At 43.5% G+C, this 26,401-nt stretch overlaps 1 protein-coding gene across 1 annotated transcript in view; it reads left to right on the top strand.

The window, feature by feature from the left end:
• LRRK1 (leucine rich repeat kinase 1) overlaps positions 1–26,401 on the top strand; it is an 82,614-nt gene that overhangs the window by 48,469 nt on the left and 7,744 nt on the right. Inside the window, exons 16-31 of the mRNA XM_075044970.1 lie at positions 1,939–2,103; positions 4,182–4,354; positions 6,315–6,435; positions 6,635–6,794; positions 7,457–7,733; positions 10,755–10,926; positions 12,364–12,527; positions 13,809–13,948; positions 15,521–15,770; positions 17,192–17,358; positions 18,472–18,669; positions 19,337–19,614; positions 19,806–20,000; positions 20,819–20,970; positions 22,574–22,691; positions 24,040–24,156. Coding sequence (XP_074901071.1) covers positions 1,939–2,103; positions 4,182–4,354; positions 6,315–6,435; positions 6,635–6,794; positions 7,457–7,733; positions 10,755–10,926; positions 12,364–12,527; positions 13,809–13,948; positions 15,521–15,770; positions 17,192–17,358; positions 18,472–18,669; positions 19,337–19,614; positions 19,806–20,000; positions 20,819–20,970; positions 22,574–22,691; positions 24,040–24,156 — 2,847 coding nt within the window. The remainder of the gene's footprint in view (positions 1–1,938; positions 2,104–4,181; positions 4,355–6,314; positions 6,436–6,634; positions 6,795–7,456; positions 7,734–10,754; positions 10,927–12,363; positions 12,528–13,808; positions 13,949–15,520; positions 15,771–17,191; positions 17,359–18,471; positions 18,670–19,336; positions 19,615–19,805; positions 20,001–20,818; positions 20,971–22,573; positions 22,692–24,039; positions 24,157–26,401) is intronic.

The following is a 26,401-nucleotide window of genomic DNA, read 5'->3' as shown; positions in this document are numbered from 1 at the left end:
TTTCCATTACCTGTGAGCCAAACCTCACAAGTAACGTGGTTTTAGACCCATCACAATTCCTTTCTTTCGTTTCCAGTTGGTACTACTAGAAGACAGTTCTGTTTTCCTGAGCACTCAACTTTGTATCCTAAAGAGAGGAAGCCATGTGTAGACTGCCTAAATTCTGGCTTTCCCAGCTTGGGTGGTTTTTGAACACTGATTCTGAGAGAATGTTTTAAATCAGCTTATCTAAAGCAGATTGTCCTTTCATTTGGGGCCAGAAAATGGGACATCAGTACCTAAAGCTGGACTCCCTTGATATCAGAACTGTCCTAGGTGGGGAAGGTGGGTGGAAGATAGGATGCCTGACCTCTGGTGTGATCCAGGGATGTCTGAGGCATACCTTAACCGCACAAATCTCAGATGGCTCATTCAGGGAGTGTGTTGACCCACACTGAACTCATTTGGACAGCACTGAATTCATTCAAGCATTTATAGGTGGCCCTGCCAACTGCCTGTGTATTAACACAGGGATTAGAGCATGCAGAATTGGTCCTGAGGTCTTGTTAGAGCTAAGGGTGTGTGAGCGCATGGCTCTCCCTTCCCAGATGAGATCCATGACCACCAGACTGTTTTGGAAGGAGTGGAGGAGCCTGCTGAGTTTAGCTATTCTACAACAAAGAATGCCAGGCCAGGGACAGAAAGAAAAAGAGCAAGCACAGCCTGACTCTTTAGAGAGAAGACTTTGGTGGGAGAAGGGATTTGTCATGTTTAAGTGCTATTGAATAAAATAAAAACCTAGACAGCATCAGAGATGTGGAATGGGATCAAGATGCTGAATGGGCTTTTGTCCCTACCTCTGAGTCTCTGTCTCTATGTACAAGCACCCATAGCTGAAGGTCTTTTGGATGAACAAGGCAGTCCTGGTGCTAGTTAGGGCTTGGCTTAAACAATATGGAAGTTCTTCTAGCTGTTTCTGGGAAACTTCAAACTGGGACTACGCTAGGAGATCAGAGCCCTACTGAGATTCTTAGCTCCTTGCTGAAATCTCATAGGGTAACTTGTCATGTGGGATCAGTCAGTACTTGGACCTGGACCAGTAAACAGAGCCCACTCGGTGTTACATTATGCTCTGAGGATGGTGACTAGAGCAGGGTTTGGTTTCCTGCTCGATCACAAGCTTCTTGCCTCCCCAGGGCCAAGTGATTTAGCGACAGAGCCTCCAAAGTATATAGGTGCTTCCTACTGCAACTGGGAACCTGAATACAATTTAAGCAGAGCACCATGCTCCCTCTTGGTGCTGTTGTGGGGCTGCACAAAGAAATGGATGCTGAGATACTTGGAAGGGAGCCAGAGCTAGAATGACCTCCATTTACACGTTCCCCCAAAAATCAGTGAGTCTGATTTACAGTAGCTGTAATTCTGGCCCATCTCTGGTGTGACACACACATCAGAAGCCTCTGAGCAACATGCAGGAGGTGTTTATGAAAGGCTTGAGAAGTTTCCCATCTCCTGAGCATCTATATTCTGCTTGGCTCAGTTAGGGCTGAGCTCAGTGGAAGTGATTTCAGCAGGGGGTTTCCTGTTCCCCATAGCAGTGGCAGATAAGTAGCTTCAACGGTCCTGTCAAGCGTGGCACAGACAAGGATGAAACAGTTTCTATTCCAGAGCCAGTGAAATACAGGGCTCAGAATGAGACCCTTGTTTGTACTGGAGAATCCACAGCATTAAGGGCACCTCTATCGTTTTAGGAGCAAGTAATTAGTCTTGATTTCCTGTGGGGAAGTGGTAGCCATGCTTAACAATTGCTTGTTGATTTGTCTTTCCTGGAGGCACAATTAGGACATTGAAACCCTTCTTGTGTCATACATTATGCAGGCGTAGGTTTATACTTCAGCTATTATCTCCCTGTGATTTACTGCAACCGTTTGATTTGAACACTTCTCTTTGTCTAAGTAGGTTGATTCAGTGAAGTTCAATGTCTGGGATATCGGAGGCCCAGCAAGCATGTCTACAGTCAATCAGTGTTTCTTCACAGACAAAGCATTGTACATAGTGGTATGGAACTTGGCACTAGGGGAAGAAGCTGTGGCAAACTTACAGTTCTGGTTGCTGAACATTGAGGTAAGAAGTCACTGGTGGACTCTGGGGTATCTGTTTATCAAGTAGTAGCTCAGCACACAGATATGTGATATTACAGATTCTTTTTGGTCTGCTTTTAAAACTCCACAAGCTATGAATTTTGCATAGCTTTTGGAATTAATTTTCCATTATGCTGTAGGCGTATTGCTATATTTAACAGTTTAAATTTATCATTTGCTTTGTTCTCCCTAACACACATCAGAGAATGAAACAAAAGCTGATTTATAAACCCTTGCTAAGAAAGGCTGAACATACTTATTCTGGAATTAGTGTTTGACCACACTGCTCCGAGGAGGGTTTGAAGCATTTTCTTTCTTGTGTGGGTTAGACACACATTAGTCTTGAGGTTATACTTTTAACACTTTAGATTCAGGTAAGCTAGAGAGTATCTCCCAGACAGCTCTCAGCTGAGACTCAGAGCTGCAGTGAATTCATTGGCTTTGATTGATTTTTATAATACCATGTTCATAATTTTTGTAAATCTTTATTATTTAATATCTGTCTTAACATTACATACAAAAAAAAGGGATCTAAGCTAGTGCCTCTCAAAAAAGAAGCATCTTGACATTACAAAAATTTTAGCTTAATGGTCAGCAGCAATCAAAAACCTAAACTAGGTAACAAAGCTGAAAGCATAATTATGATATTTCAAAAATGTATGATGTGCCTGTGTCCTTAATACATCCCAACAAGCACGTAGTAGTATCAGAAAAGATACAGAGAAAGATAAACATGATGGTTAAAAGTATAGAAAAGTTTCTGAGTGCACAGTAATTAAATAGATTAGGCCTCTTCAGCTTGGGAAAGAGGCGAATGAGGAGGGCTGCATGTAGACTTACCAGAGTAAGGAGAAAACCACAAGGGAGTCTTTGTTCATGATCTTTTACTATAGAAGAATTAGGAGAGATCAAATGAAATAATGAGATGGTAGCTTTGAAAGAAGCAATAGGAAATATCCTAAACATAACAGATAGCTAACCTGTGGAATTTATTGGAACTACAATGTGCTGTGGGTGTCAGAAGTTGAAAAAAACACGCTAGTGGAAGAAAAATTCATCAAGTGCTATTAATTCAGAGATACTGTCTCATGCTCAGGAAGTTGGTGAGCTTCAGGCTGCTTCAGGCTGCTGGACAATGGGAGGACACACCAGGGAAAATCTCTACATGCTTACCCTGTGCCTATACTCTTCATTAGCCTCCAGGCAGAATATTTGGCCAAGTGAGTCCTTTGGTCTGACTTGGTACAGCCAGCACTCCTGTGTCTGCACTGGGTTTGAGTTTGGTGTCATTTAGTTTAAGAGATTTCAGTGGACATCATAAGAGAGAAATGGATAGACTGCAAATAAGCATATGTTTCTGCATCTGAATATTATTCTGTGGTCGAAGTCATTTGGATTGGCAGGCTGATCCCTGCTTAAGTCTGTGCAATCCCATTGTATTTGGCAGTGTGTTCCCTGAAATCTGGATACATTCCAGTGCTGTAATAGAATCATGGAAGGGTTGGAAGAAATCATGAGATCATCTAATCCATTCCTTTGCACTGATTCAGGATTAAGTAGATTTAGACTTTTCTAGCAGTTTATCTCACCTCTCCATATACCTCCAGTGAAAAAGTTTGTATAACTTCCCCAGATATCCATTCCAGAGTGTAACTAGCCTTTTTGAGGATATCAGAGTTAGATCTGGCTACAGGTTAAGCTAAATTCTCCATTGTCTGGGTGGACATAGTTCCTATCATTTAGCTGACTCCTAGCAACTTAATACCACATGGCAACTCCCTTTATGTTAAGCCGTGATGTAATAAACCCAAACTGACAGTTTTGTGCTCTGCAGTAGCAGCAGATGATTAAGCCATATTCTGCAGGAGAACTTCTGTAATACCTAGAGCACTTGTTGCTGTTGTCAAGCTGCCACAACAGGTTGCCTGCATTTTATATATATATTCCATTTTATTAATGTATATGACTACCCCCTCTTAAATGTTATACTTTTCACATGTCCTCATTGAATTTACCGTGACGTAATCTGGACGAGATCATTGTCGGTATTTTCTCTTACAGGCCAAAGCTCCAAATTCAGTGGTGTTAGTGGTAGGAACACACCTTGATTTAATTGAAACTAAATTCCGCGTTGAGAGGATAGCAACTCTGAGGGCATATGTCTTGGCTCTCTGTCGGTCTCCCTCTGGATCCAGAGCAACTGGCTTCCCAGATATCACATTCAAGCACCTGCAGTAAGTACTTGTGCCTTTATGAAGCTCAGTCAATCTATTTTATGTCACTTTAAACAATTTTGTAATATTTGATCTCCTTGGCAACAGAACTGATTTAAAGACTCGTCAGCATTGCATTTCATCTATTTTTGACTGAGATAATGTAGTATAATCAGAGAGAAGTTCAGTGTTGCTCAGGGGTCTGATCATGGGTCTGAGAGCTGGAAGCTCCAAAGTCATGACCTTGGCCAGCCTGTTTTAGTGCTCCTGCTCCACTTAGGTTTCTCACCATTAAATGGTGATACAGTTTATTAGTCACAAGGAGAGAAGGTACAGATTGAGTAACTAATGCTGCAAAGCTTGAGAGCATGACTGTTACAGGGTGGGTGCTGCGGGGTTTGTTAAGGGGAGGCCATGTGGGAACCTCTTGCTACCTGATGTGAGAATGTGGCAGTGTTGGCAGGGCAAAGAGTGGGTCAGGCCCCTGAGCCCCAGACAGTCCAAACCTGTGCCATCTGAGTTCAGTGGGTGTGGAAGATTGGTGTCAGTCAGGCCATGGAGTCTGATGCCACTGCTTCCCTTCGGCTGACAGAGAATGCCCTTGGGGAGAGGAGGCTTCTCCGGCTGGGAAAGTAGTGCGTGGATGCAGCAGGCTGGCACCGAACCGTGTGAAATTGCCAATGCCTGGGGCAAGAGCAGGTGGTGGCTGGCAAGTAAAGAAGGGTGCTGCAATGTCCCCAGCACTTTGCGTCTGCTGCCTGGCAAAGTCATCAAGAGACCTCCCACACTGTTCTGCAGATGCAAGTGCTGCGTCGGGCATCCCTGCTGGCTCTTCTCTGTTAAGAGGAGTAGCAGGGACCCGGTGTGAGGACAGGGACTCAGCCTGAGAAAGAGAAAGCTTTGTGCTTCGGTATCCTCAAGCCTCTTTTCCCATCACCACAGAGCATCCTAACATGATCTCAATCATTCTTTCTCAAGGGGACTTTCACCTTGCCACACATCCCACTTGTTCCCCTTCTTTACCTTCCTTTTCCCCTGCATTTCGTCCCAGTTGAACTTGAGCCTGATTTCGTATGTCCTCCCTCCTGTGCCTCTCCTTACACTCCATCGTCCACCCGATGGGGCTCCTCTGAGCAGTACTCCAGGCAGCCGGAGGAGTGTGAGGAGTGTGTGTTGTGAAAGCCTTGTGTGGGTGAGCCCAGAGTGCTTTTATCAAGCTGGTCCTCCAGCATCCCAGTGAGTGAACGATTCCCAGTGCGTGAATGATTCCCAGTGCCACTGATGGCTGAGGTTTAAGATAAAGCATATTGCTTTAGAAAAGGATTTTCTGTCTGCCACAGGAACATGTGTAGGATGAGTTAGAAAGACCCTTTGTTGGGGAAAGTGGAAGAGAAACATTCTTACCCAGCCCACAAAAAGGCCAAAAATAGTAGGAGCTGGAGAGAGGGCAGGTTTTTAGCTGTTAAAAGAGATGATGAAGGCCAGCTTTTAGGATCTGAGCATCAATTCCCAGATCACAAGATCCAGCTGAGCAAGGGCCAGAATGAGGGTGGGAAAGGTGTCTGGTAGTCATCATCATGCCTCTTTGATCTGAGGCAGGGAGAACTGGACTCGTCTCCAGCAATTGGCAGAGCAGTGTTTTGCTTCTTCCTGCAGTTCCTTCCAGGACGTGTGCAGCACTGAAGGGAAAAAGGGTGATGACTTTGGTTGGTGTGCCGGGGAAGTCCCCAGAGGTTGTGGTGCATAGGGGACAGAAGAGCAGTGCACAGCAAATGATGCAGGCAGAGCAGAGGTTGGCCTCGTATATCTTTCCCAGGCTGCTTCTTATTTTTCTCCAAAGCTAAAAATGCTCACTGACAGCCTTCCTCCCATTCATCTGACACAGGAAATTTAAAATCACTGATAAGAGAAAGTGAGCCTGGAAAGGAAGCCAGTGTGCTGATAAAGTTTGATAATCTTCACCCTTGCATGACTTTTGCAGTGAGCTCTCATGTAAGACTCTGGAAGGCCTTGATGGACTCCGACAGCTGATTTTTCATGTCACTTGCAACATGAAGGATGTCGGCAGCTCAATTTGCTCACAGAAACTTGCAGGGAGATTGGTGAGAACTGTTGCTTTCTAGTGGTGATCCTTACTAAAGGGGGGCTTCTTTGGGGCTTGGTTTTGGATTGGCTATCTGGCTTTGGTAAACAATACCACTGTAAGATCCCTGCAAAGGGGAGATGACTTAGCCAGTTCATCTCCAGCAGAGTGGTTGCTGTCTGATATTGATCTTGCTATTTTTCTTGTGTGGCTTGCAGATACCAAGAAGTTACCTTAGTCTTCAAGAAGCTGTCCTTGCAGAACAGCATAGAAGAAGTCAGAATGATGATGTACAGTATTTAACAGACAGACAAATAGAACTGATCATTGAGCAAACGCCTGGAAATGATATCAAAGACTATGAAGACTTGCAAACTGGTAGGTCAGAGCAGACCAGTAATTTCTTGGAAATCAATATGTGTGACCAATTGAAATATTGCATGAATAATAAAAATGGGCGGGGGGGGGGAAGGCCACCAGATAATTGCTGTGCAAAAAAACAGTTACAGAGAGCTCTACACCTGTATAGAGGTCACTTTGGAAATTGGTTAGATATAAAATTAGTAATGGGGCTTTGGGGACAGGGCTGGGAAGTTTCTAGGATGGCCTGAGGCTACTCATTTTTTTAAATTTTTTTTTCAACAAGCTTTGTCTGATTTTATTTCTGCTCTGTGAAGAATGAGGGTTGCCATAGTTTCAAGGCTGTCTTCTCTGTAGGGCCTCAGTCCTGTGACCTTTATGGAGGCCTTGCTCTGCAGAAGCCAGGGAGAGCCCTTCCCTGTGAGGATGGCAGGAGGAGAGTAAAAGGGAGGTGTGATGGGGACAGAAATACTGACTGTAAAGTAGTGAGATGTGGGTTTTACAAGTGAAGTGCCAGATAGCAGCACACTGCAGATAAATGCTATTCTTTTGGCTTGGCTACATGCTGGCTATATCTAGTATGCATAAAACTGCACAGACTGCCTCATAATCTTATTCACCTGCACTGTGGTTTCCTAATGCTGGTCTATTGCTAATCTACAGTTCTTTATTTTTTGCAGCGATTAATTTTCTCATAGAAACGGGTACACTACTGCACTTCCCAGACACGAGCCATGGCCTCAGAAACCTCTACTTCCTTGACCCTGTCTGGCTCTCAGAATGTCTACAGAGGATTTTCAATATCAAGAGCTCCAAGTCTGTAGCTAAGAATGGAGTCATCAGAGCAGAGGATCTCAGGATGCTGCTGGTTGGGACGGGCTTCACTGAGCAAACTGAAGAGCAGTACTTCCAGTTCTTGGCCAAGTTTGAAATTGCACTGCCTGTGGCCAATAACAGGTATGTTGATAATAAGAAAGGCTTAGCCAGGCTGGAGAAAAATGGCCATTTAATCAGTGGATATTAACAGGCTTTGTCACTATAAGCAGTTGTCTTGACAAGGATCTTGCTGTGAGAAAATGTTTGAGTCCATTAAACAGTGTAATGGAAGGCACCCATCCATTTGGGCTGTATTTCCTGGCATGACCATCCTTTGGTCCAAATATGCTAGTTTGAAAACTTTCCAGAGCAGGTCTTTGGAACTCAAGGCATTGAGGCTGGTGACAAGCTCAACCACCAGCACAGAGGGGCAGTGACACCGCCAGGGATGTGGCAATGAGCAGGTGGAAGCTGTAAGCACTCAGCCGGCACAGCTGCAGCTGAGAGAGGATGTGAGGCTCATGGCTGCCGGGCCTGAAATATAGATGGGCTGGAGTTGTCTGTTTCCAGTGAAAGATCCTCACTCCAGAGTATGGCAGAAAACTTTGGGTAATTGGTAGTTATGTCAGCCCTGAAAGTAGTAGTATTTTATTTCTAGTGAAATCAAGAAAGTGTAGCTTCAGTAGCAATGTGATTTTCTTAATTTTTAGCCTCAGTAGGTGTTGATCAATAGTTTTCCTAGAAATGCTCTAGGAAACTTCATTCTCTTTAAATGTTAATGAGTCTTCCTCCCTCCTGCCCCCCCCCCCCCATCTCTCTTCCTCTGGGCAGAGTTCCCTGCTATTTTTCTCTCTCCCATCTGCTTGGCGACAGCCTGTTGTTGCGTTAACGGTGAAACCATAGTTGTATTGCACTTTTGATGTGGCATTTGCATTTCACTTCCTTGCCCTTCCAGGACAGCACGGCTGCATCGCCCTGAGCCTCTTGGGAGCTCTGAATGCCAGCACAAGTGCAGCATTCTCTGTGCTGTCATTATGCCTGTCACTTATCCAGTCCCGGATGCCAACAAATTTTCTCAGGCTTAACACAGATAAAGCAGCAATGTTTCTGCTTAGTCCAAAATGCCTTTTGGACTCCTTGTCACTATCTGCCATTTTTCTCCAAGGCAATTACATTGTCTGTGCCTCGGGAACAAGGAAACTGCTTTTTCATGGCCTGCCCAATCTTTTTTAGAGCGATCCAAGCCACATTAGCAGAATATTCCTCCCACTGATGGACTGTAGCTATAGCAGGTTGGATTAATTTAATGTACTAGCCGGACACAGAGCAGTTATTTGTTACTGTGCTTCTGCAATTATTGTCTAGATTGCCAGATAGGGTTTCTGTGCAGTCAGTAGAGAAAGCAGCTGCCAGTTTCTGTTCTGAAAGGGTGGATAGGGGCATGTTTCACATATTTTCAAAATTTGCATTGGCTGTTGTTCAAGTGCATCAGATCACCATCTGTATTATAATCCACTATATAGTTGTGGTCCAGTAGGGCCTCACTGGCCTTCTTATACTCCTAGACCTTTTCTTGGATGTGCTGAGGAAAATTTATTCGCTGTCACACGGTGCATCCACTACCTTTATAGAGCAAGAACTTTCAGTTTGATGCACTCCACTTTTCTGCCTAAGGTGCATGTAATTTAGCTTTGTTCTGCTTGTTAAAATAGGGTTGAAAGTATGACCATTCTTACTGTAATTTATAAGTGAAGAGAAATTTTTATCAGTTTTACATTCCAAAGATGTTTCCTGGAACGGATAATTCAATCATGTAAAATGTCATCAGATGTTATGGACTGTGACATATGGAGAGAGCTGTTGTCTAGTGATGGCTGGTTTTTCTGAGCTGATATTTCATGTTTTACAGAATACTGCAGCTGCTAGAGAGAAAACATGATAGGCTTAAAACATTGGATTTGGACTCAGCATTAGTTCTAGTTGTGTGTCTAGTCCCTGCCACTGTTATTTTGGTCAAGACACTTGGCCATTTGCATCTTTGCTGTTGTTATGCCCGTCAATGATGAGCCCCTGATGCTGACACATTTTCTCAGGCTCAACACTGATAAAACAGCAGTGTTTCTGCTTATAAGCAAGTAAGATTTTTGATCATATAGGCATTTTGGAATGTATTTGGTACATAACAGTATCGCTGTCATGAGATTTATTGGCAGGTATTGAAAGCCATAAACTCAACAGTTTTCAAAACAGTTCTAGTCTTCCAAAAAGTTTTAGCTTCCCAAATACCGAAGATCAGAACAAAGGAATATTCTGTGCTTACTGGGAGATCTGAAAATAATTTGAAAACTTCATGGTCCTCTATACCAGTGTAGCTCTGTTACTTCTGACTGGTCAGACTTGGATAGCACTGAGTCTCCTCCACACTTGGGCAAAGAACCTAATACCCTGATTGCAGGAGGAGACTGAGCAAGACAAGTGATAGCTCTGCTGGCATGAGTCTGGCAAAGTGAGCTCTTGCCCTAGGAGTTTGTCAGGGCTACAGTAGGGAATCCATCAGCTGCAGTATGGTGCAGCAGGAAACCCTGTAATGTTGACCCATAAGATGCTCTCATTCTGGGACTGGGATCAGAGCCAGAGCAGTCCAGTCCCTGCAGCCTGTAACTGCCTCATTGCCACCTCCCATGACACCTCCTCTCCCCACCTTCTGGGCTTACTGAAGCTGAGCTGCTGTAGGTTGTTCTTGCATTTATCTTCTGTTCGACATAGGAGCACAGCTGTAATTCTCTGCTTACTACCAGGGCAGAGTAGTAAAGATACCAAAAACATTAGTTCCAACATCACAGCTGTTTTAATGACTCTTATATTTTAATGCATTTAATTTGAGATTACACAAATGTCCTGCTTATTACATCAATTTTAGTCCTATCCAATAGCCCTGGCTGAATTATGTAATGTCTGTTTTGCCTCTGCTTGCTTCCACAGTGTAAATGAATTTCTCCATGTATTGCTGCAGCGCCTTTACTCTAAAAGCTTTTTTATATGCAGTAGGCTGTGCCATTAAAAATCTCTTTGGAGACTGAATCGCCTTATTATCCAGTAACAATGTACTCACTGTTACAAGCTGTAGCTAAAATTTGAGCTGTTGAATTTGATGTGTTTCAGCTACCTCCTCCCTCATCTGCTTCCTACCAAGCCAGCATTAGATATCCACGGGCTCTGCCACCAGACCACAAACACAGTCCAAAGGGTCTTCAAGATGAGTTTTGTCCCAGTTGGCTTTTGGCAAAGATTCATAGCCCGAATGTTAATTAGCCTGGCAGAGATGGACCTCCAGGTAGGTTACTGTATCTCTGCAAGCAAAAGAAGGCAGCTAAAGTTGTTGTTAAATATAAGCGTTAGTGGGTGTCTCTTCACATCCAGCTTGCTTCAGTCACAAACATCAATAACATTATTTGAGTAAATAGGGAGAGATGAGACTCTGCAATCAAAATCTGATTCTGTTTTCACGGTAGGTGTCATTTAGAACAACAAATTGACACTGGGGAAGAAAGCCTGCATTCTCCACAGCCTCTTTACAACATGATTCCCTGGAAGGTCTCAGTACCTCCAGCATCTTCCAATTACAAGTAATTGGAGTTCTGCCTGCGGCTCTTGTCCATGACTCTTCCACTGGGCCAGACTCTGCTCACGTCATTTGCCAGAGAAGATCTGGAATAGCTCCACCAAAGTCAGCTATCTGAATCTATATAGGTTTAAATGAGAAAAAAATTACAGCACTGTTGCCTTAATGGGATAATGAGTGCAAGCAGGCACCCTATTAGTGCAAGTGGTATGCAAATCATTAAAGTAGTGTTTGTAAGGTTCTGAAAGCTAAGTGAATTTTGATGTTGTTGCAGACATATTTGCAGAGCTTATATCTGAAAACATAGCCCTGCTGGAAACCATAATAAATACCTGCAAAATATTTTTAGTACTACTGTGGTATCTTCTTAACAGCTGTCCATTTAAACTGTGTTCTGTCATTGATGTACAGAACGTGGAAAACATGATACCTGTTTTTGGAAGGTCCTCTGTGTTCCAGGCTTCTCAAACCATGTAATAACTTTACGTGTTTTAACAGGCTGTCTTGGCAACCCCTTGCTTACATCCTCATGGGCACTATATAACACTAGAGCACCTTTGCTAGGGACCTCATCCAGTCCTCACTGAAGTGAATGGAAAGGATCCCAGGCGTCAGACCCGTCTGCAGACAAATAAGCATTGGAGAAATGAGTACAGTGGAGTTCTGCAGATTAAGTCTTTGGTTTTAAAACAAAAATACATTTTGCTCTAAGTGCTGGTTTGAAGTGTCTTGGAGAAAAGCCATCTTCCTCCCACTGAAACAGGTGGAAAAGTTAACTCTCTACATTGAGGGCAGACTTAATCATTCACTAGAACATTTAGCTCTTCTTTAGGTTTATAAGACTTTTGCAAATGCCGAATTTGTATAACAGATGTCACAGTTATAGAATTAACTTTGCTCACTGATATGAAATTGTTCCTTTTTGAGTGGCATGAAAAATACTTCAATTGCTGCAAAACCAATTTTACTCCATGCATTTTCATTCCATTGCAAAATTTTTTTATGAGCACAAGTTGCTCTTTAATGGAAAAGGTATGATAGCACCTGTGAAGGCCAAAAAAAGAAGTCATCTTATTGCTTGATTAAAACAACATCCTTATGAGAAATTTCAATAATTTAATGATTTTCATGCTTTTTTGCTTGTTTCAGCTTTTTGAAAACAAGAAGAACACCAAGACGAGAAACAAAAAGGTGACCATCTACAGCTTCACAGGCACCCAGAGGAACCGCTGCAGCACGTTCCGAGTCAAAAGGACTCACACTGTTTACTGGCAGGAAGGTCTGTTCGTTACCTTTGATGGAGGCTATCTTAGGTAATTTGTGTTTGTAATGCAGCATGCTTGACAGGGGACTAATAGAGTGTATGAAACACATCATCTGAATGGAGATGAATGGGCCTGACTCATGCTATGTGCTCACTCATCAGTAGAAGAGGAGGCTCTTCTAATAGACATAACTCATCTGGTAACAACTGGTGACAAAAATGATGAATAACTGATTGTTTGGCAGTTCTGAATATATCAACCTTATGTGTTACTGCAGCCACAAATTTAAAGAGGCCTGAAAACAGAAAGCGATATTCAGAGCAGAACTCTTTGCCAGTGTAAATTCATGCATTTTCACATGCAAAGATTTCCCTACGTCAGTGAGTTTTCCACTGAATCCTAAAACTTCACCACTGTGTGGCAGTAATCCAGATCAATGGAGGTGCTTCTGTGCTATCAGACTGCATGCGACAGGGACTATGGCTAACTGGTTTAAGCTGGCCAAGGCAGAGTGTCTGCTGGCTGCAAGCCTGCATAAGACCTGTTGTCCATGTTCTTTCATAAATGCAGAGAGTAGGCAGTCACTTAAGACTTTCATCTTTGTAGTATCTGCAGATGCATTTGCTCTTCTAGTTGCTGGCAAGGTAGGGAGGAACCATTGGTGCTGTTGCATGGTTGGAGACCAGAAGGGCACAGTGACTTTCCCGAGTTCATCTAGGCAGTCTGCACTGAGTAGAGACTTGGAACCAGACATTGCAAATCACAAGCTGGGATCCTTAATTCGGGACCATGATGGTGGTCATACTCTTATCTCCCCATGTACTTCACTGAGTTACAGAACTCAGCTCTTTGTATTAAAGGGGTTTTTTGGGGGGCGGGGGGGGATTTGCACAAAAATTGTTAAGTCCGTAAACTTTTCCAAGCAGTTTTTTTAAGTTGTATCATTATTATCATTATTATTATTATGCCACTGGAGTTTTGTTACCAATTTTTAGAACTACTGACCCTCCATCATTCTGTATGGGGCATTTCTGTCAAAACTCTCCATCATACTCAGTCCACTTGGGCCAGAGTTTTCTCTGGGTCTGGCCTTCTGTAGCATTTACCCGTTGTGAGCAACTGACATTTCTGTGCAAGAATTCTCTTCTGAAAGTCATTTGCAGAACAGACTGAATTGAAAATCATCCTCAAAGCTAGATTGCTTTTTATTTTGATTACTTAAGAACTACGTGTTATTGTGTAACTCAGGTTTCCTGTGAGAAAGAAAGTTTGTTGACACTGATACTTCACAAAAGCTTCATGCGGCTGTCTTTTGGCTCTCTTACGCAGTGTCGAGTCTTCTGATGTGAACTGGAAAAAGAAAAAAAGTGGTGGAATTAAAATCGTTTGCCAGTCAGAAGTAAGAGACTTTTCAGCAATGGCATTCATAACGGATCATGTCAACTCTTTGATAGACCAGTGGTTTCCTGGTAAGAGAACTGCTGTAATTTCTGTGCAGTATTACATCTTTTTAATAGAAGGTTCTTTGACAGCTCCCCAGGTGCACAATATTGTATGTTAATTGAAGAGCCCTCAGGCTCTGACAGTCTCAAGCCAATAAAGTTTGAGAAAAGCTGATAACCTGCAGACAGATCAAGAATATTTGCCAGCACACCTTGGTCTAGACATTGTGTCTTTCAGTGTGTAAGTCACAGCGAGCACACATGAAACATTACAGTTCAAACAGGACCTGCTTCCATAGGATTTCAAGAGACTCTTCCAGTGCTCATAGCAGGGACAGGATTTGGCGCAAACTCCTTGGCACTGTCCCTTGATGGCAGAACTCGTTTTGGCATCAGCTGGGATCAGCATTTGCCCACCATTTCTAACACCCTATAATTTATAAAATTGTGATGGGAGAGGCATGAGAGAATATGATACCAAGGATTCTGTGCCAAGGTAACTTCCTTGACTCCAGCAGTTGTTTTTCCTCTGATCAGCACAGATCCTGCTGTTACCCAGCGGGCTGTTTGCAACCCCAATACACTTTGTTTAAAACCAAAACAAAATCTGAAGTGTTCTTTGTCATCCCACACTGGTCTAGAAAGCACTGCCAAAATCTCTTAATTGGAGGCTCTCTGGAGGAAACAGTTGTGCACTCTCACATATTCATGTTCTGCATATTATGGACATAAAAGGCAATTTTATTTGCCTTTGGATTAAAATAATGATAACATTAATCCCTGAAGCTTGAGAAGAGTCACGACTTCAAAGGCTATGGCCTGCATTCATCCTGCCTAATTGTGGGCAGTTAATGGAGCCTGTCACCACAAAATCCATCTGTAGTCAGTGGGAGAGGTGTGAACCTCCCAGAGGTTTAGTCTTGGTAGAATCCACATTTCCCCCGGAGGGGTTGAAAACCTTGCCTGTGAGGGACCCCACAGTCACCATGTTCCTATCTTGAGTGCTGCAGGTGGGTGCTTACTCCTAGCCTGCACCTGAAGCGCCAAGCCTGACCGCAGCATGCCATGCGTCTGAGTCCACTCCCATTCCTGTTTCCCATGCCTGCTCTCCATCTGAAGCCATCTGGCAGCTTGCAGTCTGCGAAACAGATGTGGCTGGGGTTCCTGGGCAACTTCACAGCTGCCATCCTTCTACTGCATGGTCATGCTCTTTAGTATATGCGCTCATCCCTGTATGCAGTTCACACAGTCACCCAGCAAGTAGAAGGTTCTCTCCAATGCTTTATTCCTATACTTCTAATTTCTACTGGTCCTGAATATATTTTCTTCACAAGCCTGTGACCAAAGCAGAGTAGCTGTTAAGTTACGTCAACAGTCCTGTCTTCTCAGTACTGTCCCTGCTATCTGTATATACTTTGCAAAAAACTATTTTCTTATTCCAGTCAATACACTGCAGTAAACTGCTACTTTCATGTGTGTGACCATTTTCAGCCAGTGGATCCAGGTAGGGACTGTAGATATTTGGATGCACTAGGAACTGTCATTCTTTCTCAGTTTATGTGAGTTGTGTTGTTTTCTCTCTGCTTGCTTGCTTTGAAGCACTCACAGCCACTGAGAGTGATGGCACATTGCTGATGGAGCAGTATGTGCCCTGCCACATCTGTGCAGCTTCCAAGCCGGAGGAGAATGAGTGTGGTGAGAAGGCAGAGGACACGCAGTACTTTAACATGGAGGACTGTGTCCTGACTGCCATTGAACTGGACTACATCACATGTCCTAACCACCCTGACATCCCTGTTTCTCTCCAAGAGCTGGTCCCAGAGCTTTTCATGACCGATTTTCCTGCCAGGTAATGTTATTTGATAGCCTTTGGTTAAGTTTCAGTCTACCTATGTAATTTGGTTTCCTAAGTCACCTCTGCTAGAGGAACATACTGTCCCCAGGAAACAAATTCATCTTCTCTCAAACCCAGCTCTGGCAATTCATCCTAAACTGCACTCCTGGTGGTCAGCACACTTGCTTAGATAATCGCTGTGTGCTGACCCAAGTCATCACTTTGGGGGGTCCTTTGAGATCACTGTGGTGCAATGTGAAAGTCCCTTTTTAAAGCCGCAGCTGTCCTGCATTGCTGAGTACTCTGGCCAGAGTTTTCTGTAGTTGGAGTCTTTCTGGGATCCCAGAAAGGAGATTTTAGTATGGCAAAACCAAAAGGAAGTGCTGCTGCATCACAAGATTGGCTCTGAAATCGCCTTTAGTTTTGAAGAGCCTGTAGGTGAGTGAATTTATATAGACACCACTAGAGAATTCACACTGAGTCAAGGCTCCTGCTTGGCTGAGGGCTGTTGGATGTGTGGCAGTTCTGAACAGCTGAAACAGCTCTTTCCCTACCCATAGCAGCACTGCCAAATCTTTAAGCTGTTTAACTGCATTTCCAGATGGGTTCAGTCTTATACCCCTTTTTACTTAGTGTGTAGAACAAGAGACCTCCTGACAGCAGGCAGGACAGGAGACCCTCATCTCTTTCGGTTCACACTCTCTCAGACCTTTCTGTGCCCAATGCAGAGCCGTGAGACGTCTAGACCAAACTGTGTCCTGTTGGCTGCTGTCAGAGCTTTCTGTGCTCCCACTGGCCCCTGTTCCTTTCTTAGGGTCATTTTACTGGGCAAACAACCCACCGGCTCATCACGACAGCTCTCCTCACAGTGCTGTCTCCTAGAGATTTATTTGACGGGTGAGAGGCGAATGGAGATGTTTGAAGTGTGAACAGCTGTAAAAGTAGTCTCTGGAAGAGTGGGGAAATGATGAATTGCAGCCTGGGAACAGTAAGCTGATTTGAATAATCAGGTTTCAGAGTGTGGGGCTGTTCATAAACATTCTGTCCTGCTTCAGCAGAGAAAAGATGAACAGGAGGTAAACGAAGCAAAAAAATCATTAATACAGATAAATGGTACAAATATCTGTACCTGTGTCATCTGCTTGGAAAAGGAGCTTATGTGCTTTCCAGATCTGTTTGATTCTTGTGGGATAAATTAATAAAAAGCCGTTTTTGCTTATTTGCCCAAGTTACTTTCTTCTGCTAGAAATCTGTTGTACAATATGAGCCACCATAGAGTACATTGAGATGACCAAAGTAGTTTAGGTGATCCAGTCCTCTCAGTAGATAAGACAAGAACCTATTAGGGATTTGTGAAAATGGAAATCACATTAAAAACATGAATTTACAATGTCTTTGAAACTTTTAATTACAAAGCCCCAATCTCTTTTTGGCAGACTGTTCCTGGAGAATAGCAAACTGGAATGCAGTGAAAATGAAAACAACGTTCTTGGCCAGGGTGGAAGTGGGACCATTATATATCGGGCACGATACCAAGGAAAACCAGTGGCTGTGAAGAGATTTCAGATTAAAAAATGCAAGGGTTCTCCCACTTCAGCTGCAGGTACAGTGTACAGAATCGGTGTCAGGAATCAGCTCGTGCAGTCTGCGATCCCAAGCTAAGACCAAAGAGTCTTCGCTCTCCGAAGTGCTGGCAGCACCTGTTTAAATACAGCTTTGAAATATAGAGCAAAATTGATGTGTTTCCATGGAGGAAGAGGCTGCATCTTAAAGAGTCCTTCATGAAAGCATTTGTAGCGTTGAAGGTCATTGACACAGCAGGAAGCTTCTCTCCTGTGGGTCAATGGGTGGACTCATAGGTTGCCAAGGCAGAGCCCTTGATTGAGGTGGGAGGCAAGACTTCATCACCTGTTCCCAAGCTATTTGGCAATAAGTGTGGATTTGCTTGGGTTTGCACTAAGGACTTGTGGGTCTCCACCTTTGAATAAGTCTTTTACTCCATCTGTGCCAGTAGCTCCAGAAAGAAAATTGGAGATCCTTCTCAGCCTGCCAGCTCCTCCAGGCAGGGACAGGCTCTCGTACTGCACATGCTGTCTGTCGAGCCCAGGTTTCCAGCAGAGCCTCAGTCCATGGATAAAGGAAAGGGGAAAGTGCCTCATTTTCCTCATTTTTGTCAGGGAAGGATGCAGTGAACCCCTAAGCTGTGGAGGGGGCCAGCTGCTGTCCCAGTGACAAATAACCTTTGGAAAGACCAGACCTGCCTGAGCAGCCTGTGGTGTCCTGTGGCAGAAGGACAATTGCTGTGAAGGGTCCCTCTTCTGGCGGGGCAGCCGGGAAAGGGTAGGGAAGACTCCTTCTGCCAAAGGGTCTGCAATGTGACATTGACACCCAGAGAGTCCCTGCTTTAAAAAGCACAGCACAAGTTTTCCAAAATCATCCAGGTGATATATGAGAACAGTGTGTGCCAGACATACTCAAGGTTGGTGTTAAAGGACCAAGGGAGCACTTACTTCCTGAGGCAGCTGTATGTATCCTGCTTATAGCCAATGTCTGTTAGCGGCTTGTGCATCAACATGAGGATGCAGCTTAAAGCCTTGCTGTTTGGCATAAGCCCACAAGCTGCCTTCTTCCTGCAGCATTTGCTCAGCACCTTCCAAAGAGTTTCTGACCTGGTTTCTCAGCTGGGGAATGAGAAGGGGTTTGTGTGTCTTGCCAGATACGATGCTGAAACACCTGAGAGCCATGGATGCCATGAAGAACTTCTCCGAGTTTCGCCAGGAGGCCAGCATGCTCCACTCACTGCAACACCCCTGCATCGTCTCCCTCATTGGCATCAGCATCCATCCTCTCTGCTTTGCCCTAGAGCTGGCCCCTCTGGGCAGCCTCACCACTGTATTGTCTGAAAACTCCAAAGGTAAAACCAGGGTCTCCCTCCTGGGAGAGCTCACTCTCCAAGTCATGGTAGTGGCAAATGGTCAACAACATTTAAATTACTGCTTGATTTACTGAAGGGGATTTTTTTGCAGACTAGTGGAAGTGGGAGGGATGGAAGTGGTCTTAAACTGTGCCTTTGGGAACCTAGTAAATATTGATGCTCAGGATTTCAAAACTACTTTGGAGACCTGGATTTTCAATTTCTCTGCAAATTAATAGGAAGTGCATCTCACTTCACAGTAATCCTGTGTTCTTCTCCCTGCAGATGGGTGTCTGGCACCCTAAATTCTCTCATAATTATCTGTATTTCTTTTCACTGTCAAATGAACAATGCTAATTCCAAGAGAGGTTGAGGCCATCTGACCCTCTTGGCACCTTGGCTTTGTATCAACTTTCAGTCAAATGCTAATTTTCACCAGAAGATTTAGGGGTCTAGAAGTGGAGGGGTTTAAAAAAAGAATCTAATAGAACTGTCAGACGTGTATAGTAACACGAACAGTGTCATTTCAAATCGTGGCTTTGAGTGATGTTTTAAAAGGTTGTTAGTTATTGCTCTGGAGTTTAAAAGAAAAAGAGAAAGGGGAAAAAAAAAAAGAAGCAGTTACTGCAATTACAAGAACTGAAGACAGGCTGTTCCTTTGTGCCAGGGTCTTCCTTTGTGCCACTGGGACACATGCTGACACACAAAGTAGCGTATCAGATTGTAACAGGCCTTGCCTACCTGCATAAGAAGAACATCATCTTCTGCGACCTGAAGTCAGACAATATTTTGGTGTGGTCCCTGGACGTCAAAGAGCACATCAATATCAAACTCTCCGACTATGGAATCTCCCGGCAGTCGTTCCACGAAGGTGCGCTTGGCGTGGAAGGCACACCAGGCTACCAAGCTCCTGAGATCAGGCCTCGCATAGTCTACGATGAGAAGGTAACTGTGGTGTATCCGTGGGCGCAGCCCCTGCGTGACAGTGGTGGGTGGCTGTCTTCATGCATGGGGCTGAATTCCCTTATAAATGTATGGTGTGCAGCACTAGCTTTCCCACCAGAGCCTTCCTTGCTCTCCTCTCCACCCACTGATGGAGGTTTGCCTTGGTTTTTTCTCTCTGTTTCTGGCTCTAGGTTGACATGTTCTCATATGGGATGGTCCTGTATGAACTGCTGTCTGGTCAGCGGCCTGTGCTAGGACAACACCAGCTCCAGATTGCAAAGAAGCTGTCTAAAGGGATCCGTCCTGTTCTCGGGCAGCCAGAAGAGGTGCAGCTATATAGGATGCAGGCACTCATGATGGAGTGTTGGGACACTAAGCCAGAAAAGGTACAAGACAACCCTCATGACCAGTGTTTTCTGATCGTATAGCTACAGGGATCTGGCAGCTCACTCTCAGTACAGCAGAACAGCTCCATTGCCCATTTACCCCTCCTGCTGATATGGCCCAGAACTTCTGTTGACTTAAATGAGAGTTTTGTGAATGAAGCTATGGCAGATTGGTGGTCTTAGACATCTGTGGTGACATGAAGGTCCCTTGATGTCAATGGCAGTTAAGCTATTGATTTCACCAGGGCAAGACATTACCCATAATTTCTAAAACCAGCTACAGTATCATGCTGTGACTGTAACTGCGAAGACTTCTAAAACCCCGAGATTATAAAAGGCAGTACGAGGAAGAAAAGGGTTCAAAGTATGAGAAAAATATTATGCTGCGTTACATTTTTCATTAATTACAAGTTGGTGTTTCAGAGTTGCTGTCCTCCAAACAGATGTCAGCTTGACTCACAAACAGCTAGACACTATCATGACAGTGGGTCAGCTTCCAAAATTCATACACCTGAAGAAATTAATCAATAAGATATGTATGAGAAACACAGACCAAACCATGGAAGTACAGAAGAGGTTTGGCTTCAGTGTCTGGTGTATGGAGGATACTAAGAACCAACCAGGTGGGATTTATAAGGAGAATTTGGTGTAGATTAGAGAAAGTAGCAGAAGCATTTATTAAAGAAGTCCTACTTCTTGGCTCTCTAGCTTTAATAAATAATAATAATAATTATTAGTATTATTATTATTATTTTATTCCGTCTGGACCTCCAGCTGTCCTTTGTGAGATATGTCTTTCTCTTTTCCTTTCCCCACAGCGTCCACTGGCCATTTCTGTGGTAGGACAGATGAAAGATCCTACCTTTGCAACATTTATGTACCTGCTATCCTGTGGGAAACAGTCTTCCTTCTTCTGCTCTCAAGGACAGGAGTACACTGTGGTGTTCTGGGATGGGAAGGAAGACACCAGGTGAGATGGCTCACATTAGTAATTCTTTCTTCTGTTCTTTTTTCTTTTTATGTAAAAATCCTTCAGCGTCTTCACTTATGCCTCTGGGAGGGAGGTAAAGAAGGTGAAAGTGAATTTGGGTGAATGCCAAGGATACGGTGAACACTGTTTTCCCAAACTCTTTTAATTGGGAACAGTGGTTGCTTTATAAAGGATATTTAATGAGCTTAACTCTGCTTCAGTTAATATGAGGAGAAGATTAGGGCAGTGTAATGATTCACACACACAGGATGAAGCATTTGCACATGAGAACAGACGTGTTCTGCCTTTCCTAATGAGGCCATTTAACACTAAACCTTTCCTAATTGAGACTGCAGTTCCATCTCTGTTCTGCAAAGCAATTAAGCACATGCTTAAATCCTATTGAAATCATCAGGAGTTAACCACATGCCTGAAGCTGTGTGTGCATCCAAGTGTATACTGCCAGTAAAATGCGTGCTATACTGAATAGGCATGTGGTTTAAATGTTATTAAATTGTGACTGAGATGATGGTATTTTGCTCAGCCACATGTGACCCATGGCTAGTTAGGTTTATTTTTATGGATGTTACTGATTTTTATAGCCCCAATCTTATTTGGAAACCATCACAAACTGATCTGAATTTTATATTAATGTGTTCATTATTTGTAACCATTAACCTAATAGGAAAGGTACGTGATTTGTTCATGAATGATTTGCTTTGCTATTTGTGGTGCCTGGTCACTCATTCAGTGCAGACAGTATAACGATTCCTGCTAAAACTGGTGAAACACATGGGACTCACAGATGTATTTTGAATGCATGGATGTTGTCCAAATATTCACAGCAATATATCTCAGTGAATCTGCTTCCTGACTGGACAATCCACTTGCTGGAGACTGCTGAATAACAAATTACTTATATGTAACAGATTTCAGGATGTGTAAGTGCTTGTGCCACAGTTGGTAAAACATCTGGGGCTCACAGATGTGGTTGTGAATATCCAGTTATTGTTCAAACACCCAAACCCAGTAAACTTCCCCAAACCCCAAACAAACAAAACTGTTTTAGTTACAAAAATATTAATTAGTCCTATTTATAAATTATTTTATCAGATTACAGATCTTTGCTCTTATTTGGAAGAATCACGCTCTTCTGTTTATATACTAGAATAAGTAATGAAGCCAGATAATACTGAGGCAGTGAACTTGGAGAATGAGCACATATTCTCTTGAGAACCTAATGGGCAAGATGGGCTAAGACCTCCCAGCTATTAATTACTGCTATTCAGCTGGAGCTATTTGTCTCACAGCTGTATTATAGTAACAGACCATGTTAAGTTCTCCTAATCCATTTCCATGCAAAGTCAGATAGCTGAGTTTAGATTTTCACAGAAGCAGTTGCATATCTGCCCCCTGAGGAAGAGCTGTGGCACATCTGTATTTCTCTTCCTTTACAAAGACTATTTGGAGAGGTGGAGAGCCTTGCAGCATCATCCACATCTGGACAGTCACGATACACCTTGGCCAAAAGTGCCGAGTGCCGTCCTGTAGCAGTTTGCAGGCTGAAAGTTGGCTATAGGAAATTGTTATTTGCTCCTTTCAGAAACTACACGGTGGTGAATCCAGAGAAAGGAGTCATAGAAGTGGAGAGGATGAGCTGCCCAGGAATGAAGCTATGCTGCCAACTAAAATTTCAGAATGCCCTCTGGGCTGCCACTGAGGTAAGTCTTGTCTGCACTTCAGTGCCCCATTCAAGAGGGGCCTCGTTAGAAGAGACAAAAATGAAGAGAAAGAGCCTATTAAATTAGTAAAGCTGAGAGTGTTTGAGACAATGGGCATCTCAGATGAGCAGTGTGACTGCATCTGCTGTCTCCGGGTGTATTGTTTCTACCTGTTACATAGCTGATATCTAGATCAAAATCGTGCCTCCTGGTGTTCAAAGCGATCGTGGGAACCTCGGCTTTCCAAGGCGAAACTCTCCAGATTGTAGCGTATCTGTACCCAGGGTTTCTTCTGGGAAATGGCCTTATCTGTAAGCGATAAAGGGAAGCAGTGAAAGAAACCATGCGTTTAAGGGTGGGGTTTTGAAAGAGGCCTGAGGGATTTGAAAGTTGGTGCGAAATGGGTACCCAAGTTTTGTGTTCACTGTGGAAAACTAGCTAAAAAGATAAGAGTGAGAGAGCATGGCTCATTTACCCCTCAGAGCCCCTGTCTGCCCATCAAAAAGGGCTGTGTTAAGTGTCAGCCAGTTCTGACACAATTGTTTGACACAAACCAAACAAAAAACAGCTGAGGCAAATTGAAACATTCCTGAAGTTCAATGTTTCAGAGTGGGCCAAAAAGGCCACACTTGCTGAATAAATAATTTGTGTTGGTTAATTGTGTTGGTTAATTCACTCCACCCTAGTATGGATGCTGTAACTGAGTGAGAATATAGATCTTTTTTCCCCCGTAGGAAAATAAGATATTTTGTCTCTTTTTGTTCCCAAATAGAGGTAAAGTTCAAATATTTCTATTTTTTTCATAACAAGAAGTATAGAAAAATTAAAATTTAAAAATCTTAAAGCATTGTATTTCCACCTTTTTGGTCAAAATGAAATGTGTTGCTATTCCCCAAACTGGGTGCTCTGTCAGTTTAGTAGATTTATGAGGTGTAGAGCAGGTGTAATTCCACATACAATGTAATACTAGTTTTCCTTGAATTGACTTATTAATGCAGAATAACATACAACGTGTTTCAGTTGTCCTGGCACATTTTGGATTTGTGCAGTCAGGGTTGTCAAATGGTACTTTAAGATGTTGTATTAAAACACCTACAGCAGTGATTTCGGTGGCTTTTGGATAGTGCATATATTGTCCACAGCTCATTCTGGGGAAGGCAGTACCTGCTTTCTACCCACAGACAGGGCAAATGCTGTCCAGGGAAAACAAATTGAAATCCAGGCTTTGGATATGAAAAAATACAAGTTAAAACTGGTTTTGGAACCAATTTTATCTTGTTTGGGTATCAAAGTATGAAAAGCATGGAAGATGAATGAAATGTATAGAATTTTATGTGCTCTTTTACAGGACCAGAAGATTTCTGTGTATGGGTTGCAGGGCATGTGTCCTCTAAAGACTCCGCAGAAGGGTTTAGACACTCCTGCTACTGTGAGCTGCTTTCTAGTAATGCCTGTTGTCAAAAAGGTAAGGAGGAACATAAAGGAAAAGGGGCATCAGTGAGACTAAGCCATCTGCTGCCAGGCCAAGCTGCCAGGGTTTGCATGGCTTGTCACTAGCTAGTGGTGAAGGACTTTGCAATGCCCAGGAACATTTTGGCAGTGCGAGGAGAAGGTTTCCAGGTCTTTGTGCCTCTGCCAGAAGACAGAGGTGTATGCAGGAGCCTGAGTCAGGGGACCAAAGCTGGCACCTCCAAGCCTGCTGGGAAAATAGTCAAAATAGATCAAATTCTTCTGCAAGGAAGTTTTCCAGCTGTGTTTCCACATCACTGGAAGACAAGGTTTAGGCTGATCAAGCAAAGTAGAGAGGACATGGAACAATAATTAGAATAGAGATTTGTTAACTGCTAACGCAGGACTTGGGTATATCCTAGCTCTTGTACCCGCTCTTTTCTTGGGGTGTGTGCATGCTGTCATTTGTGTGCACAATCATCTTGAAATATTTCCTAGGCTCAGCCACATTTCTTTTTCTGGTTTTGAATGAGAACACTTAGATAATATAGCTCTTATGGGTGATACAGCTGTTACGGGTAATACGGTAATTACTCTTACAGGTAATAACAGAAGTTATATGCTATCTGTTTAGTATTGGAATTGCTAACATCCAGGTACTGGCAAGAGAAATCCGACATGACTGCCTATTGCGGGCAAGTCTTGGGAGATGTATAAAAACTGGGTTTTGGGCTAAATTGCCTCCTGTTTGCTTACAGCCACCTCAAGTAAAAACATATAATTATGTTCCAACATTATTGGTAGCTGTGTAGTTTTTGCAAATGCCAGCAGACTGGTATGTGTCTAAAAGCTCAATATGGAGCAGCTCTCGGAGTGACAGTGGAGCTGTTTTGTACCAAATGCCTGTTCTGCATTATTGTCCATTTCTGGCTCATTTGCTTGGACTGGTGCGTCGCTGCAAACTGAATCCGAAGCAGATGGTTAGTGTAAGGTGTACCGCTTCACTTCTGAGCATGTAAGTACAACTGAAATAGGGCATAGATCTAAAATTGGCACAGGAATAAATTTCACCCGCCGGGAGGCTGCATCTGTCGGCTTTCTTTGGCTCCCAGACCTGCAGCATTTCTCCACCGTGGAGTTTCATTTCTGATGTGTAGGGCAAATTTCTTTTTCATGCTGCCTGAGGTTTTGTCCAGGACAGTCGAACGAGTCTTTCACTTTCAGCTTTTCCACTGTCATACAGCTTGCAAAGCCATTCCTCAGGGGTTACGAGTGGCTTTATGTCTCCTGGTTTCTATTTTCAGTTTGTGGCTTGCCTAGAAAATGTCATAAATAATGCCAGGCCCTACAATAGTAATATTGAGTCTAGACACCTCCCTTCCTCCCCCGACCCTACCCAACCTTCCAGAAATCCACATCCCTTCGGCGCACTCCTTCTTAGTTTATTGGACTTACTTTTTCCTCTCTCCTTTCTGTGAATGAGTTTGGCAGTGAAATAGCCAGAGCAGCAGCCATAGGGATGTGCAGACCAGGTTGGCAAGAAACTGAAACGGCCAGTTCTTCCAAAAAAGCTAAGTGGAAAGCTTACACTTGTCAAACTCACTGTACAGTGCAGTGAGCTGTATCACAGTTATCACATAGTCATTATTGTCCAGCGGAGAAGAGAATTGCTTGCACTTCCCTGGGAAGAAAGCCTTTAACTGATGAGATGTGAGGAAACTTGCAGTCAGAGAATTGCCGAGGGATGTTGCTGGGAAGGGGAATTCTTTATGACTGCCTTGGGAAGACTGATCCAAAAGAAATAGTTTCCAAAACTTGGTTTCTCATCCAAAGGAAGCATCATGGAAATTTAAAAGCAGCAGAGAGGGGCCCAGAATCCAAAACTCAGCCGCCAAGGAAAAGTCTTGTACAATTTAAGCTTTTTTGTTGCATGCTTTCTGTCAGCAATATCACTGGTTTTGGCAAACAATAAAATTTTCAGTAAATTCCCTTTCAGAAAAAAGCCAAACAAACAGGTTAAAAAGAGCAAAACAAGATGCTTTCTGAATTGGTTTGCAGCATTCTTACAAAAAGATGTTGAGGGAGAGAGAAATCTGAATGGGTGCAAGCCTCTGGCCTCTTGCAAAAACCTGGAACGCATGAAAACAAAAGCTGCATTTAAAGGCTGCAGCCTGCCATGGCGTTCACTGCCAGCAGTGCCAGACCATGCGGGGAAGAGAGGAGGAGGTGACCGAGGCCGTGGTGTCGAGGGCTGTATTTTT

The sequence above is a fragment of the Buteo buteo genome, chromosome 13, assembly GCF_964188355.1.
Source record: "Buteo buteo chromosome 13, bButBut1.hap1.1, whole genome shotgun sequence".
NCBI lineage: Eukaryota > Metazoa > Chordata > Aves > Accipitriformes > Accipitridae > Buteo > Buteo buteo.
This window is presented reverse-complemented; position numbering and strand designations above follow the sequence as displayed.